The sequence below is a fragment of the Perna viridis genome, chromosome 11 (assembly GCF_037379345.1).
Source record: "Perna viridis isolate PV_CMFRI_1.1 ecotype Kerala chromosome 11, ASM3737934v1, whole genome shotgun sequence".
In the NCBI taxonomy this organism is placed as follows: domain Eukaryota; kingdom Metazoa; phylum Mollusca; class Bivalvia; order Mytilida; family Mytilidae; genus Perna; species Perna viridis.
In genome coordinates, this window is record NC_142455.1 from 3,329,893 (window position 1) to 3,347,230 (window position 17,338).

Sequence of the window (17,338 nt, forward strand, 5' to 3'; positions counted from 1 at the left end):
CCAAAAATTTCTTTAACTGACACCAAGATATCTTTTTCATAGAGCCTAAATCTAAACAGAAACTCATTTTAGACCATGTTATATAGATTTTTGCCATAAGTCCCTTAAATTTAAATGTACACCAAGATACAGTACATGAATCCTTTTTTTGGTGATCATTTTAGTTTGCCAAAAGTCTCTCTTTCACTTAAAGAGGTAGACCTAGGGTAAGGGACATAATCTTGAAATCAGTGATATGTTTGTATCATATTCAATTTCACCAAAGCCTTTCAAGCTTTCATTTGAAACAGAGAGAAATCAATCCAAGTTACTTTAATGCTTACATGAGATTGACATAAGGAGCCTGAATACAAACGTGTCGGTAATTTGTAAGAGTTGTGTCCCTTACCGTAGGTCTACCTCCTAAATAGTACAAATAGTTAGGGTTCCAGACAAAATTAATGCTAAGCAAGCAATGCATTTCATGTAAAGTGAACATGGTAATTCAGTTTCTTTTCAAGCAGGGTTATAAAAAGCTTTTCTTGTTCTCAGCCACTGAATAAATATGCAAAAACTTTTTCAACCACCCTGCAATGATAAACTTGTTCTTTCACATGTAGTTTACTGCCATTTTCTTATGATTTTGTTTAAGTCTTAAAAATGATTAAATGCCAAATGGGAGTAACTACAAGCAAGTCTTAAAAATATTTAATCACTCTTAGTAGTAAAAAATCTAGATTTAACATGCTCACTAAAGCTCATATATTGAAAATCTTAACTATACTATCTTGAATAATAAATAAAACCTACTCATGATGGTCATTCTAAGCTGAGTTGCATCAATTTTTGAACTTAACCTGCATGCTGTTAAAAACTGACAATTTTTCAATCTTATTCTGGTATGAATTTTTTTTAAATTCTACATATACATACAATGTACAAAATAATACATGTACTTACCAAAGAAAGTATAAATTATTCCAAAGACGAAGCACATGGCACATATAATAGCCAAAGCTATGTTATATTCCGTATCAATATGGTCACATGATCGGATCGTTGCTCCACTTGGCTTCGGAGTAGGCGGAATGATTATCGTGGAATTTTCGTTCATGTCACTAACATTATAATTTGAGGCCAAGAGTCGCCTCATAAGAACTCCTGAGGATATTTTCATCTGTTCTACCATTTTAAACACAGACAGCTTAAAAGTTTACTTGTAGTCACTCATCTGAAATATAGAAAAATCAACCTTAAAACTGAATACAAAAGATAGTAAAGCACTGGGTGTCCTTGTCTACAAACACATGGAATCTAAGACATAATTGAAGTACAAACTTTGGTCAGTGATCGATTTTAAGGGGAAATACTTGCTACACGTGAATTGAAATTCAAACTTGCTAGTAGAAATTATTACCACTTACTAAAATTTGCTCATGGAATCCTATATGCCGTATATGTAAAGTCCAGGAATAACAAAAAAACTTAAATTTGTTGACTGTAAATTTTCAGTACTTGCTAAATTTAGCTAGTGGAAAAATTCTGAAATTCAATCCCTGTTGGTAAGTAAATCAAGGCAAAAATGTCCAAAAGACAAATGCTCCAAACTGTTAAAATTTTAAAAAAAACACAGCGATGCATTGTTTAAAACACAAAGAAGGATTCACATTCATGTAGCAGTTAAATCTTTGTCATAGCCAGAGAAACAATACAAGATGATTCATCCAAATTTTCAGTAAAGAGTCCAAAGTCCTTTGACAGAATTCAAAGAAAAATATTAGAAGTAAAAAACAATAGTTTTTCATCGTTTTCTCAGTAAGTTTTTCAACCAGCTACATCCGTGACTTTCCAGTTTACTACATGTATATACATGGTACAGCAAAATCAGAAGGTTTAGCAATCGTCTTTTTATTTTAATTGATCTATAAAGCTACATGTAGTTTCAACTTTTATTCTTGCAAACAATTCTAATTCTTTTTAGTAGTTATAGAACATTACAACAGGGAAAACTCTAAAATACCTATTTTAAGAAATATTGCAACTTTGTGCAATAAAAAAATGTACTACTTGCTGAATTTACAATATAAAACATGTACAAATATACACACCAGAATTGAATACTGTATTACTGACAGAAAATCTATTAAAACAGGCTTGTACTCAACACTAACAGAAGTAATTCAGTGACTACAAAAAACATTGATCTCTAAAGGAATCCTTTTCTCATGTCTGAACCAAATACTTCTACTGTCTGTTGTGACAATAGAATCAACTTCCATTTAAGACAACACTCGAAAACTTGACCTACAAAAAGTCAGTCACTGGAACAAAAATAATAACAGTTCCTTAAATTTGACAAAGCATTATATAATCACCTTCCAACAAAACCCACAATAAAATGTATAGCTACAATCCTTTACAGTATTAGACTCATTATAGTTAATAATATACCAAGCTACACATACAAAGTCCCCAGGCAGTTGTCTAACAAGTATACAAACACCTTTCTGCATATTAAACTCCTATAAAATACTGTCTGTTTTTACTTCAAATCAATATTTAAAAGTCTGGGATTTTGTGGTTTTTTTGTGTCACTGAAAAAAAAAGATTGTGTTATCTCTGTTTGATCACTGTAAACCAGGTCACAATGTCTGCACACTAAACAAACCAACCTCTTCTTATGGTTACTAATTTGTACATGTATTATCACCCCCTTTTTTTCTACACGCTACACAAACCAACCTCTTCTTACAGTTACTTATATTTGTACATATATTATCACCCCTTTTTTTCTACACGAAAAACAAACCAACCTCTTCTTACGGTTACCTACATATCTACATGTAATCAACCCCCCTTTTTTTCCTACACACTAAACAAACCAACCTCTTCTAAGGATTACCTATATTTGTAATCAATCCCCCCTTTTGATATAGTTCACAATAACAAAGGAAAGCTCCTTTTTTTCCCCTTTCTTTATATTGCAATGCAATCATAAACCTTGGTTTTTATATACTTACATAAGATATCAAAATGTCCTTTTTAACCCCTCCCCCCCCTTTTACTGCTGAATGTAAAACTGATAAAAAAAAATCTGATAAAGACATAATAACAGCTTGAGGAAGTAATTAATTTAAAAACAAATAAACATGTACAGGGTACATCAAAACTTCAAATATTGATTTTTACTTCAAACAATAGGTGGTTGAAGTAATTAGACCCTTTTAATATAAGTTACTGCATTAAATACATGGGGATAACAATTAAATTTCAAAATTGATCAAGTTACAGCTACATGCAGTATGATATAACTACTTACAGATAATATGTCCTCCTACTCCATCCATAAAATAGATTATCTCTAAACAAAAGGAATTTCATGAATATAGCACTGAATCACACAAATTCCTCAGTTAATTTCCTCCTTGTGTACTTAAAATCAATTATATTCAGCCAATACACAACTCTGTCACATTAATTTCAGAAGTTGAATGAAAAAAAAAAAACAGCTAAACAAAGCAAGCAATTTTAATGTACATTATACTGTGGTAATCCTTAAAAATCAATCAAATTAATACAGACAAAGTCAGCCAAACTGCACAGCTATAAATCCCACAGTATCATAAAAGTGATTGCTTTGTGTCGCCATGTAATTATGTGGCTTAATTCAATCATAATTCTCTCCTTCATACAACAGGCCAATGACTATTATATAATTCATAAAATCATTGGAACCAATTAAAACATCTTAATACAAAATTCAGTGGAACACAGACACACTGAAAATGATAATACATGTAATTATATCTGATTTATCTAGAAATAATCCAATACCTCATTTTGATGTTTTGAAAATTATATAATATAGTAATTTCTAAAAGAAGTAAAATTCTCCATAATTCCTGTTCTTTAGACAGTTCTCAGATCAATAAATTTTTTAGCCCATCTGTTAATTTCTTCCATAACCATGCCATAATTATGTAATCGTCTGTTTCATTTAAAGCCAGCCTACATATCCCTGCTAATTATTCAACTAATTAATCTATATTGCTGACATGCTAATCTGTAATTTCTAAACATATCACATTTCAAAATATCTGTTCATGTATCAAATTTCAGAGGAGTCTATATACCTTCTGTTTTATTATGGGCAGAGTAACAAAATGGATTTATTGAGCACACAACACAATCTGAGTACATGTATTTAGAGGGTTTAAGGAGAAAAATACAAGAGGATCCAATAATGAAGTATTGTGAAAATACTTTTATTCATTGGCACCAATCCTCAAGGTTAAAGGTCAAAAGTGAGTTTGTAGATTTTTGAAAGTGTGGATTTGAAAACTCTTTGAATGGAATATTTTCTTTTCATTGGTACCAAATATTGTGGTTTACCAAATAAAAACCTTGAAAAATTGGTACCCCCTGACAAACAATAATTTTTTCACAGTAATATAAAGTAGATGTAACCTACAAGAGGACAAAGGTCATAAACCAGGCTTTGGCACTGTTGCAGTGGAAAAAAAGCTGTTGAATTTTTTTAATGTCCAAATTCAATTGGTATCAACTTGATTGCCTAAAAATCATACATCTATAAAGGTCCCTACCTCCACCTTAACCTAGCTCAAATATTCGATTTACATGTACTATTGATGGTCGCAGTCCCTTCCTTTAAAATTGTTTTAAAAAAGTTACCCAAATCTACACCATCAAAGGAAACTAGCCCAGCACAATGAAAACTACACATCCTTTCACTAGCTCTGATTTTTTTTTACCAAACCAGGGCTATTAGCTAATGGCTGAAGTCAAGTGGAAGGTTTATTACATGTAATTCATGTCTAAATAACACATCATATTTTGCCATTGAAAAAAAAGAAAAAAAAAGAACATCTACAATGTATAATATTCCACACCATTGACAATACATCCATGGGGACAAAATTATAGCAACAATTCAAACAATTGCTCCCTTGGGTCCTTTTAAAAGCCATTAAAGAGATATAATATAGTTTTACCATTTTGAATATTACATGAATGTAACATCTGGGAATTGTTATATATTAAAAATATTCCAATCTGTGAAATATCACTCATAAATAACAACAAATTATGTATGATTTCAGTCTCTAGTTTCCCAAACCTGTAATATTCAAAAGTCCAGATTCATTTGATTCTAAATTGTTCAAAATATGTATGAAAGTATCCTATAAATACAGTGTACTAAAATGAAACAGCTGGCAATGAAAATTATCCTAACATTTAGAAACTTTATGTGTACAATCTCATATGATCAACGGGAAATGAAAACTGTTAAGATACTGTAATACTGCTCTATAAGATTATTGCATTCAATACTGCAATACTGCTCCATAAGATTATTGCATTCAATACTGTAATACTGTTCTATAAGATTATTGCATTCAATACTGCAATACTGCTCTATAAAATTATTACATTCAATACTGTAATACTGCTCTATAAGATTATTGCATTAAATTCTGCAATACAGCTCAAAATTAAACTATTGCATTCAATACTGCAATACTACTTACTATAAAATTATTGCATTCAATACTGCAATACTGCTCTATAAAATTATTGCATTCAATACTACAATACCGCTCATTATAAAATTATTGCATTCAATACTGTAATATTGCTTTTAGTAAAATTATTGCATTCAATACAGCAGAATTGATAATGTTTTACTGCAGTAATGTACAAGCAACAAATCATATTTTGAAATGAATAATGTACAATTCAAATGATCATAATCCCATAGATTTGTTATGATTTGAAATGTACAATTAAAATTTATAATTATTTCATGAATTTTGTTATGACTGAAATGTACAATTAAAATTAACCATAATTTCACAAATTTTGCTATGATTTGATGAAATGCATATAATGGTCACAATGTACAACATTTGAACTCTACAATCATCATCTTCGTGATTTGGAATGTAAAATCATTGAACAGAGATTATGCTACAACAGTATATCAAGCAGTCTTATCATGCTTAGAGCAATCAAAAAATGCAAAATTAACCCCAAAAATCATGAAATTAAAAAAAAAATAATAAAAAAAATAAATTCTGAATTTTTGAGTATTCATCTTCATTAGAAACATATGAGTTGGTTTTAATTGATATGGAACCAATCCTTCCCACATGTTTGATGAGCCATTATCATTGATTTAATGTTTTAATTGAAGGATAATTACTGAGATGTTCCGAATAGATTACATTTACATTCTTCCCCTCAGGAAAAACTTTACGATACCTGTCAAGGTGTTGTGATTGAGTAATACATGACAGATAGATACATAATTATTTACATATCCTCCAGAAATTTATTTAGGTTTAAATCAAGGTTTGATTGAGAAGTTGTCAAACATACAGTCTAGATGTAGCCCATATACAACCTTCTGTCAAAACAGAGATGGGACTCCATTACATGATGCCACAACATGAGATTTTTTTTTGTTAAACATTGGTAAACATGGCATTTTTAATTTACACTTCTTAGGTTATCATGGTTATAAATTTTAGCAAATTACAAGTAAATGTAGACTAAATAAGGAGAGCAAATCAAATGGAATAAATGTTTTTCAAAAGTATCCAAAAAAAAAAAAAAAAATAGGTCAAAGACAGAAATGGCTGAATTTTGATAAACAGGAAGTAGATATCCAACAGGCCTGAAATCGGATCCCATAGTATAGGCCCTGTACTTCTACTTGATGCTGGATACCAAATACCAAGAGTCTGTGACAGGCAGTTGCCGAGAAAAGTATATCAAAAATCATTCCCCTGGTCTCTTGCCCAACAGATATTCACATACGTTAACCAGATTTTCACATGAGAAATTCAGCCAAAGATACAGATTTTTAAAAAAAAGCAAACCATTTTTTTTACAACTGAAACACATTTACAAGAAATGCAAGGTCAATTGCATAAAAAGTTGAAATTCGAAATGGTACTTTCAAAACCAACAACACACAGCAAAACCAATTGGGTTTAACTGCAGTGCAGTCAGCGATTGTTGGGATTTTGAAATGTGAGATTTTAAGTATCACTCCAGCTAAGAATCATGCAAAATGTGATTCATGGGTAAAAAACCTACATAATTTAATTTTTCATATTTTGTTTGAATTGCCATAGTAAACAGAAATTAACATTCAGTTTTCCATATAACCCATGTTCTTAGGAGATAAAAATTATATAGAATGCAGTGTAGATTTCAAAATTAAGGGAGATAACTCTGTAAATGACACCCAAATACCATAGAATCTATTGGATTTTCAATGTTGATTATCTCCTAAGAGCAGGCAGATTTGAATGAATAATTACACATTTCATAGTATAGACCCATAAAACAACTTAATTACAAAAATAAAAATATGTAGCCTTTTTTGGGGTGTATCATATTTTTCAGATTTTGCATGATTCTTACAAAGACAGTTACTTAATATCCTGCACTTTTAACAAGCATTTGAAATTGAAGATGGAAACATAATGTGAAACAAAGAATTTCTCCTTAAAATGTCAAAAATGAATATTTTTTCCACATATGTAGGTGGTATATTTCAACCAAAAAGCCATTTAAATTGGACTCCCTAATCACTAGGTTATTTTAACCAGTAAATGTCAAAGATTTGAAATCAAACTTCAATAATACAAGTTAAATCAGACCCTTTTAGCACTTACATCAAGTGATATATATATTTTACTATATCATACCCCATAAAACTTTATAGTTAAATCTTTCTACCAACACCTGTTCACAAAGAGATTCCCTCATTTCCTTTTTATCTTCAGTTCAAAAGAGCACCCCATTACTTACAGCAAGTGAGAACATAACTATTATCAATTTACCATCTACATCTTTATTTTGATAGGTAATAGGGCATCAGTAATGTACATCATGGGATTTCTTATCAAAAATGATTATGTTTACATGTTTTCTTTGGCTTGGTTTACAGGCCAGTGCCAATTTTCATAAAAAATCTCAAATTTTCCTTAAATCTATCCTTAACTCAAACTCTGAAGAATCAGAACTCAGAAAAGTTCATTCTAATATTACCTATAAGCCTAAGTAAAGGTCCAGGTTACTTAATCCATGGCCAAGCAACAACTATGACTTCGTCTTGGCATTACACAACAGTTAAGAATATATTTAGGTTTATAAAGATTTTTAAGTTTTGTGTCACCCAACTGAAGTAAAATCATACAGAGTAATTTAAAGGGCTCATGGATTTCACCAACAACAGAAGCATCAAGCTAGTAACATTTGTAAACAAAAGCATCCATCATCTTTTCAATGGGGGTTGGGGGCTAGCATGCCAATCCAAGGCAACTCGAGTGTGTAAATGAATCATTTTGATATAAGACAGTTCGGCATACACAATAAAAACATTTGTTATGGCAGGGAACCAGTTTGGCGTACTATCTGGCTTGAAGGAGTAGATACATGTATATGTTAAACATGTAACTTCAGGGAAAATTAACATGTCAGGAACAGCTAGGACATGGAACTTCCAAAAGATGGATTTCTGAACAAATTTTTTAACAACATGCAGATAAATGAATTACATAATTTTAGGGCCTTTATTTCAACCAATGCAAGTTAAACAAATTCATGAAGTCTCCTTGGAAAAGGTGAGATTGCAGGGGTTAAAATTTACTTTAAAAGATGGTCCTGGATTTTTTCAAAGTTTCAATTTCATGGTCCAGTTAAAGAAAATCAGAAGTCCACTATTAAGTGTCAATTAAAAGGGTTAAAGGTAAACAACTTGTGTAAATTAAATCTCAAAGGTTCTAAGTCAGAAATTAAGGGTCATGGTCCTGGAACAAATATATATTTGAAGCCCTGCATTAGGGTTGGAATAACTGCAACCCATAACTAAGATTAGTTATATCATTTCATAAGCATAAAATACTTTGTATGCATTTTCATTTATATTGCACAATACCTGAAAAAAAAAACAAATATAGGGACAGCCTAAGAACACACTGTCTCCTTCAAAAATAGCTCAAAGATCAAAGTCTATTTAAACATACAATGTTAGCATCAAACCTCACATTGCTATATTGCTCAAAAAATAGCTCAAATATCAAAGTCCATTAAAATATAGATGTTAGCACCAAACCTCACACTGCCATATTGGCTTGGGCAATTTTATTTTTAAAAGACACTATAGTAGATCTGGAGTGTAAAATAAATAAATGAATTCTTCCAAACACCAATAAATGCTTTATAAACAAAGGCAAGAAAACATACCTGATAAAAGAAAGGAACCACATACAAAAAACACAACACAGATTTTCACTTAACAGAGATTCTAACATGACTTTGAGATTTCCTGAACATTCATTCCAGTTGTAAATTTCAGCTAAGAGTCAAATAAAACAATGTTGAACAACTTCACAACTTTAAACAAATAACGGAACAATTTGTTTCTTAAGAGAGGCGGATCTAAGGAAACACAACAAAGCACTTAAAAAAAAAACACATGTATCACAAAGTGCACTGTTCCATCTGAGAGAGCTGAGTGATCTTTTTACCCACCTAATGACCTGACCCAAGGACTAAAAAAGTTAAACTAATGTATTGTTGTAGGAATTGACATAATCAATTAAAAGACCAGTCCATTCTAAGAGTCATGCAGGTGATAAATGTTGTCTCCTGTACAGCTAAGGTCATTAGGTGCATGTATATACCCCCTGCCAAATAATAGGCAAAGCTACAATTTTAAGCTCCAATTATTTTCAAGTATGAATTTTGTGCATTTGTAGTTTTGAATTAAATCAAATTAAATTCAAAATGTCATTTTAAATCACGATCATATGAAATTTGAAGATAAGCTGAATCTGATCTGTTAAAATGGTATGTTTTTAAAAGAATAATTACAAAAATTAAATTATTAAATATTATGTCATAAACCAGCAATTGCTGTTGAATATGGTTTTATTATGTTAGATAACATTCACGTGCAACAGTATCTTATCATGTTGATGGGAAGGACATTTTCAGAAAAGGCAATTTCCAGCTTATTCAAAGCTCGCGAAAATCCAAGTTAAAACTGTTTAGAGACTTTTTTTGTATACATGTATTCCACATAAAAGGTCTCTTTTTAATCAAATAAAAAAGAACAAAAGATTAGATATTGTGAAACACAACAAATGCATCAGTGCCAAAATCAAACATAGAAAATACTTTAACAGATCACAAAATGGTCTTCAAAAGGCATGAACACACATTTAAGTAAGCTCTATTTTTCAGGTATTTCCAATGTATATTTAAAACCATACCCAGATGGCTATGAAAATCTATGACCTACACATACCAAATTTCACATGACCTTTACATGGAGCTGTACAAAAATAAACCCGTACTTAGTCAGTGAGACATCTGTGTTACTTATGTTCATATGAATGAGTAATACATTGATTCTTCCTTGAGAACTTGATCTATGTACAATGTACAGCTACTAAACAAACATGGCATACATCTGTACTATATCTGTACCAAATAGTTTGTTATGGACAGGAGATGAATAGATATTTTTCCTGATATCATAAGGCTCCTAAACTAACATGACCTATAGCTGTATTATTCAAATGGTATGGACAGAAGATGCCCAACTCTGTGGGGTAGACATCTTTCTGATATCATAAGGCGCCTAAACTAACTTGGCATAAAACTGTATATTACAGTTTGTATGGATAGGAGAATGTGAACTCTGTGGGGTAGACATGTTCTGGAGAACACAGGGCTATTAAACTAACATGGCATATAAATGTATATAGCTGTATAAAACTGGACATGACATGAGACTCAGCAGGAGAACATGTTTCTAGAAATGTATAGATCTAAACAAACATGGCATCCTGAGGAAAACATAAATACTAAAGGTACAAATGTGGGGAATCCACGGGCAAAACAATTTAATTTTGTCACACACATCCCCTCCCCCTCCGTGTAACTAATATATCTCATATGAAATTAGAGTTTAGGAGTCTTGATGGCTTCTAGGTTATTTTCCACATCTTGCTGCATTATAAACAGAACTAAAGATTGTGAAATTCTCAAGGAAAATATAGACTCAACTAGAACATGTATTGTCTAGCTTTAGGAAATTCTATATGGAACAGGATTTTAAATTTTAAGTGCCATCTCTTGATCATTTGCCCCATGGTAAAAAATAACTAATAGCATAAATTTACAATCTTATTGAGATGCAAGATAGCCTCATTTAAATGCCTGCAAAAGGCAATTTAAAAGTAATGGTAGCCGATTTTGTCCAACTCAATAACATGATCATCCCTATTGCAAGGATACACCGAGTTCAAGTTAACAGAAAAAAACAGACATTATTAAGGTTTACAATAAGCCTAGTCATGTAGGAGTACAAAAAATCCACTAAATAATATGTCAGATTTTTTTATTTTTAAACAATGACTATCCAAGTCGTCTAAAATTAATGGGGCTCATACAAAATTAACATAAAATCAAGCACTTAACGAACTTTACTTTGTTTTGAATGACTTCAAAGTACATTTTCAAAAAATTATTCACAATGAAACAGTAATAAAAGCCTCATTCATTATCCATCATAAGCTGAAAAAAAGAAATTATTAAATAAAATTAATGAATTATTAAACCTCCTACCTGAGCAGTGTATTTTTCTCATGTCATTGACCTTGCAGGCAATTATATGTGTTGATTTAACTACCAACAGATTTGTGTCAAATTTGACTCATCATAAAAACCTCAAAAACAAAGAGAAAATGTAAACATTTTATCATATCAATAAAACTGACATGAAATGGACAAGTTTCAGGTTATCATGGTCACTCTAAGCCTCAGACAACTAGGTGCCAAGCATGTCCATCACCCAGGCTATCTTGTTACATTACATGTTTATCTGACTAATTATGAAAACTAATCTATTTTTTTTAAATCTTGATATGATAAGAGATCAAAGGTTACACACTTTTATCAATATAATCTGTTACTAGGGCAGCCCAGGTGTGAAAAGTGTGTAATCTGGAAATGATAATATTGTTTTTTCCTATGGCCACACTGTGCCTGGACAAGTTGCTCTAGAAACAAAAAATCAAAAAATGGGGGCTTTCTCCCATAACAATTTAGAAAAAATATGTAGAAAATGTGTTTAGACAAATGGACAGACAGAAGTTTGCAATATCAATAGTTTCATCAAAAGACATGCTTATAAAACAATGTTACTACTCTATGGTAGAATAGTATCTGGTCCTTTGTAAGACAGTTATACTACTTATCTTTTCCTGATACATGTAATTGAAGGTCTGACCTCACAGTCTCACAAGGTTATCTATCTATTAGTTTATGGTAAAGTAATATTTACCTGTATTTTTAATTTGGGAGGGCACATCAATTGAAAGGTATCAGTTTTCATATCTCCTGGTTTTATCATCATCTAAGGGTTAACTTCAGGTCAGTTGATGTCTCTCACCATTTCTAATATTCACTTCTGTGAGAAAAGCTTTTTTGTTCTACCCATCATTTTTGTTCCACCGTAAGTTACCTCATTGAGGTCTCACAAATGCTCACTAACTACTATGCATGCACATGAAAGGATCAAAGCATTGGTCTATGAAGGGTCATTACAAAAAACTAGGCAATAGTTAAAAAGAAATGTATGTACAACGAATGACAATAACAAGATAAAAACCGGAGCATTGAAAACCACCGCAATGATCCTAACTTAATAAGTGGGTTAAACCAGATATTATAGCCCATTAAACCTCCCCACATCTATTCCTATTTACAATTTGAACTTGCTTCTTGTCTTGTTTTATTCTATGACGTATTTTGCATTTCTGCTTCAGACATCTACTTGCTGTTTCCAATAACTATTTTATATCTTGGGACCAATAATGTCACTGTCATGCATATAGCATTGACAATGTTTGAAGGAACTGAGTCAATAAACCCTTTTCTTAGTAATTTGCAATAATCCAGTTGAAAGAAAAAGATATCTGTTTGGTGCCTAAATGACTGCCTAAAATCTATTTAGCTATACTTAAAAGCAACTACTTTCTGTCTGGTCTTTGTCCCTGGATTACATTGTTTTGATTACCACTATAACCTTGGTTCCCTTGATTACTCTTTGATTACTGCTATAACCTTGGTTCCCTTGATTACTCTTTGATTACTGCTATAACCTGTAGCAAATGTATCAATTTGCAAGTAGACATGTTTTTCTGACTCTTAGCACACCCATGGTCACTCTATCCCTTAACTAGTGAAGTTTAAAGTTTTGATCATAAAGTTCAAGTATAAGAGTAATCAAGGGAACCAAGGTTATAGCGGTAATCAAAAGAATGTAATCCAGGGACAAAGACCAGACATGGAAAACAGACATACACAACAAAGAACATAAAGTAACTAAAATCATACATACAAAGTAACAAAAGTAAATGAGCAACTCGGACTCCACTAAAAACTGGGAGCATGGACCAGGTGCACCGGTAGGGTAAGCGTCCTCTGCTTTTCTAGAAACACCCGCCGAGTTGCTCATAAAAAGTCAAGTCCGGGGTAGACAAATGAGGAAAAAACTATGACCCGTTGAATAAATCAGTTTTCATGGTGCTGATGGATACACCATAACGATCCACGAGTTCATGATGACCACCATAAAACTTCTGTAGTGATGACTTCAATCTTGTAGCAACATACCCCTGTTCCAGAAGCCTATTTGTTATAGTTCTAGTGCAATAAATACACCTACAATAATACAGTTAATATATGCACAAGATCCCCATAACACAACTATCAAAGATCAATGACCTTCAAAACTAACAATTTCAATTCATCTTACTAATAAAATTACCATATTTTACCATATCAAATGATTGTTCATCACCTCTATAATAGATTGACTACCTTGTTACATGAGGTACTAGTAGCCAACCAACATATAAAATACTTTTTAACAAATTGACACCTCAATCTGTTGTCACTTTAACTGACATAAAGAAAATATCCAATGTATCAGCATCCATGGTTTTTACCATTGGAAATCTTTAAAAATAAGACACCAATGATACCAGTGATACCTTGCCACATAATGGTGAAAGAGTAATACAAGGAACCAAGAATCTAGTGGAAATTGAAAGAATGTAATCCAGGGACAAAGACCAGACATGGAAAATAGACATACACAACAAAGGACATAAAGTAACCAAATTCATACAAAGTAACAAAAGTAAATGAGCAACTCGTACTCCACTAAAAACAAAAGGGAATGGCAAAATGTTCTAAAGTCTATACATTAAGGTTAAAATTAATTATTTAAAATGAATGGTTAAGGAGGTACAGCACCGAGAACTGCACTTCACAAGATGCATGAACACAGACAGACAGACAGAGACTGATAAAAAGACATATATCCTCATACTTTTTTTCAAAACTGTGTAGTTTTGCTTTAAAATATGGCCTAGATTTTGTTTTTGGTACATGCATGTCCTCCTTTCTGACCTGGATTGCTCATTTACATGTAAATTTGGATTTGCCTGGTCTCAACATAAATGAAATTATAAATTAACTTAAACTGAATTAATAAAACTTCAAAAAATTTTGGTTTACACAAGTTTTTGGTAATTCAGAGGTTTCACTGTAAACTATAGTGGACTGGTAATCTTTATTTATTTGCCATGCCATATGCATATCTAATAACAGAAAAAAGATCAATGGCTACCAGCCTATATACAGTACCAGTTATGTATTCCATTGCCTCAGTGATATATATATATATATGATTTGATTAAATTACGCAGACTTTATTGGATTATAGGGAAACTTTGACATGATTTTATATGGAGCTAACATCAAGGGAATTTATATGGAGCTGACATCAAGGGAATTTATTTTATATGGTATTAGCATTGAGGAATTGGTGTGCAGAAGAAAATTATCAAGAGTTACCAAAATCAATGAAGCTCAACAATTGTATCCATAAAACTTATTTATTGTAACTCAAGGTTGTCTATTGGATACCGCTTGTTTATCAATTTCTCAGAAAATGTATGGAAGCATCACCATTTTACATTGACTTAAGGAGGTGAGATATTAGTGTTCAATACTTGTATAAGCGAACCACACCAAATACAGTTACAAAATGTTGATTGCAATGAAGTTACAATTCAAGTTAATTTCCCTATTCATGGAAAGTCCTGTTAAAACTCCCTGACTTCACAATACTGACCATTACCAGAGAAAAAGAAATGAGACAATCGTTTTAATAAGTAGGTCATGGCACGACGATAGAAAGAAGACGTCAAGACACAGGCACATCATTTTTCATTGACTTTGGAGAAGGAATCGCAATATTATTGTTCACTACTTGTATAAGCGAACCACATCAAGTAAAGTTGCAAATGTTAATTGCAATGAAGTTACAATTAGTGTTAATCTACTATAGGAGTTCCCTGACTTTATAACATTGACCATTATCACAAAAAGAGAATGGAGACAATCATTTTAATAGTTAAGTCAAGGTGCAAGGATAGAAAGAAGGTGTCAGGACCCTGGCACAACCTTAAATTTCTGTCTGAGACATTGTTAAAACCCAAAACGCTGAATGGAGTTTCTGTGGAGCTATAGAATGTTCTCAGGCTTCAGTATATTTAACTACCTATACATTTACTTCGTTTTTTTTCTTGTTTTTGAGGTGGGGGAGACTCCTTAAACGTGTTATATATCAGTTAGAAATACTAGCCAGCCAGAGACTGGCTATTTTTTAGCAGGGCTGGCTAATTTTAGCAAAAATTTATACAGCCATAATTAATATATTGAAAAAATGTATTCAGGACTGGCTAGAATATGAGTGTGTTTCCTACCCTGTAATATATATTCAAAAACTTTCCAAGATTTCAATATCTGCAAGCCCCTTTGCCCTCTTCCATCTGTCATTTGAATCAATTGATATTAAACAACCTCAAGAAAGTCTCCTTCAAAACGTGGATAACTTTCTGCTCACACTTTTTCTTTATCTCACTAGATTGCTGACACAAATGCTTTTATTTCATCATCCTCTAACACATACCTCAAAAATATTTACCATTCCCCTTTTTTCCACCGATGGAAACATCTTGGTATTCCACATCATTTTGTTCATAGCTAAGTTCCCATGGCATCAAGACATTGCAGAAAAGGGTACACTTCACAAATGTTGAAGGCATTTAGCCATCATTTTGACAATAATTTTTCTTGTACATGAAATATGAAAATTCGAAAAATTTAATGACAAACCCATTATAACATTATACCAAATAACATTTAGGAGTGCCCTTACATCTGAAAGAAACAATGCATATTAATATCATACATGTCCATTAAAGCTAAGGCGACATCGGGCCAATCAGACTCATATATTTTTCCTTGTTTCAAGGTGTCATCTATTGTTCCAAGGTCTTACAGCAGCCCAACCCAGTTACAAGTAATAAAGTGGATTACCTTAATACTACAAATACAGGAAGTTTTGACAGACTTTAGAACAAAGCATTAACTCAGGCATCTACTATGACAATCCTGAAATCATTAGCATATTACAGACCTAATTTGCATATGTATAACACATAAGTTACATAATATGATAAATGGGTAGAATTTCCATTCATAGTTTAAAATCAGAATAAATACGATTTGTGGTGTGTGAATTCAGTGATAGTATGCATAGCAACTTCATAAACATGCATTCAGTGATTTCTTCCATCTGAGTCTTTAAAATGAACTTTTTGACATCTAGATGCAAGACAGAAATAATAAATATTTCAGCATGTCATCAATAGCTAGCATCCAAATCAAGATTTAAATGAAGTCTATAACTTCATATAAGTACCCTAACAGGAGGACGCTTTCCACATTAGCATTTTGAGACCAAAAAGTACCTTTTCAGAATGAACAAGAAGATACATGGGCAGCCATGTTAAATACATTCAGAGCTACCAGGTTTACAAATAAAGGGGGGCCAAGGAGAGGAAAGAGGATTTTTTTTTGAAGTGTGAAAAATCAAGATTCCTACCAAAAAAAAAAAACAAACAAACAAACAAAATACAACTATAAATTTTCCAATTTTAAGGTTCACAAATGTCTAGCACACATCCCTTTAAATCCCTCCTTATCATTTTCTGCAAACAATGCTCTCATTGTAAACAGGAAGTAGATGTGACAGAAAACCTCTAAAGGGGAGACAACTACCACCATGCCCATGCCATATAAAAGTATAAAAACCTTTTTACCACTAGTAGAAGATAAATGATATATAAACAAGAGCTATGCTCCAGATCCCTTGCCTCGCAACAAATGTGAAATA

General features: G+C 32.0%; 1 protein-coding gene across 7 annotated transcripts in view; it reads right to left on the reverse strand.

Moving 5' to 3' along the window:
• The window catches only part of LOC148602348 (transmembrane protein 198-like), a 46,460-nt gene that overhangs the window by 11,541 nt on the left and 17,581 nt on the right, over positions 1-17,338 (reverse strand). For 3 of the 7 annotated variants that reach the window (XM_088553627.1, XM_088553625.1, XM_088553624.1), the window contains one exon: positions 940-1,210. In XM_088553627.1, the coding sequence (XP_088409753.1) occupies positions 940-1,168 (229 nt within the window). In that variant the 5' untranslated portion in view covers positions 1,169-1,210. Of the gene's footprint in view, positions 1-939; positions 1,211-3,298; positions 3,560-9,258; positions 9,394-16,069; positions 16,316-17,338 lie in introns of those variants that run through there. The other 4 variants (XM_088553629.1, XM_088553631.1, XM_088553630.1 and 1 more) reach the window with 4 other exon arrangements.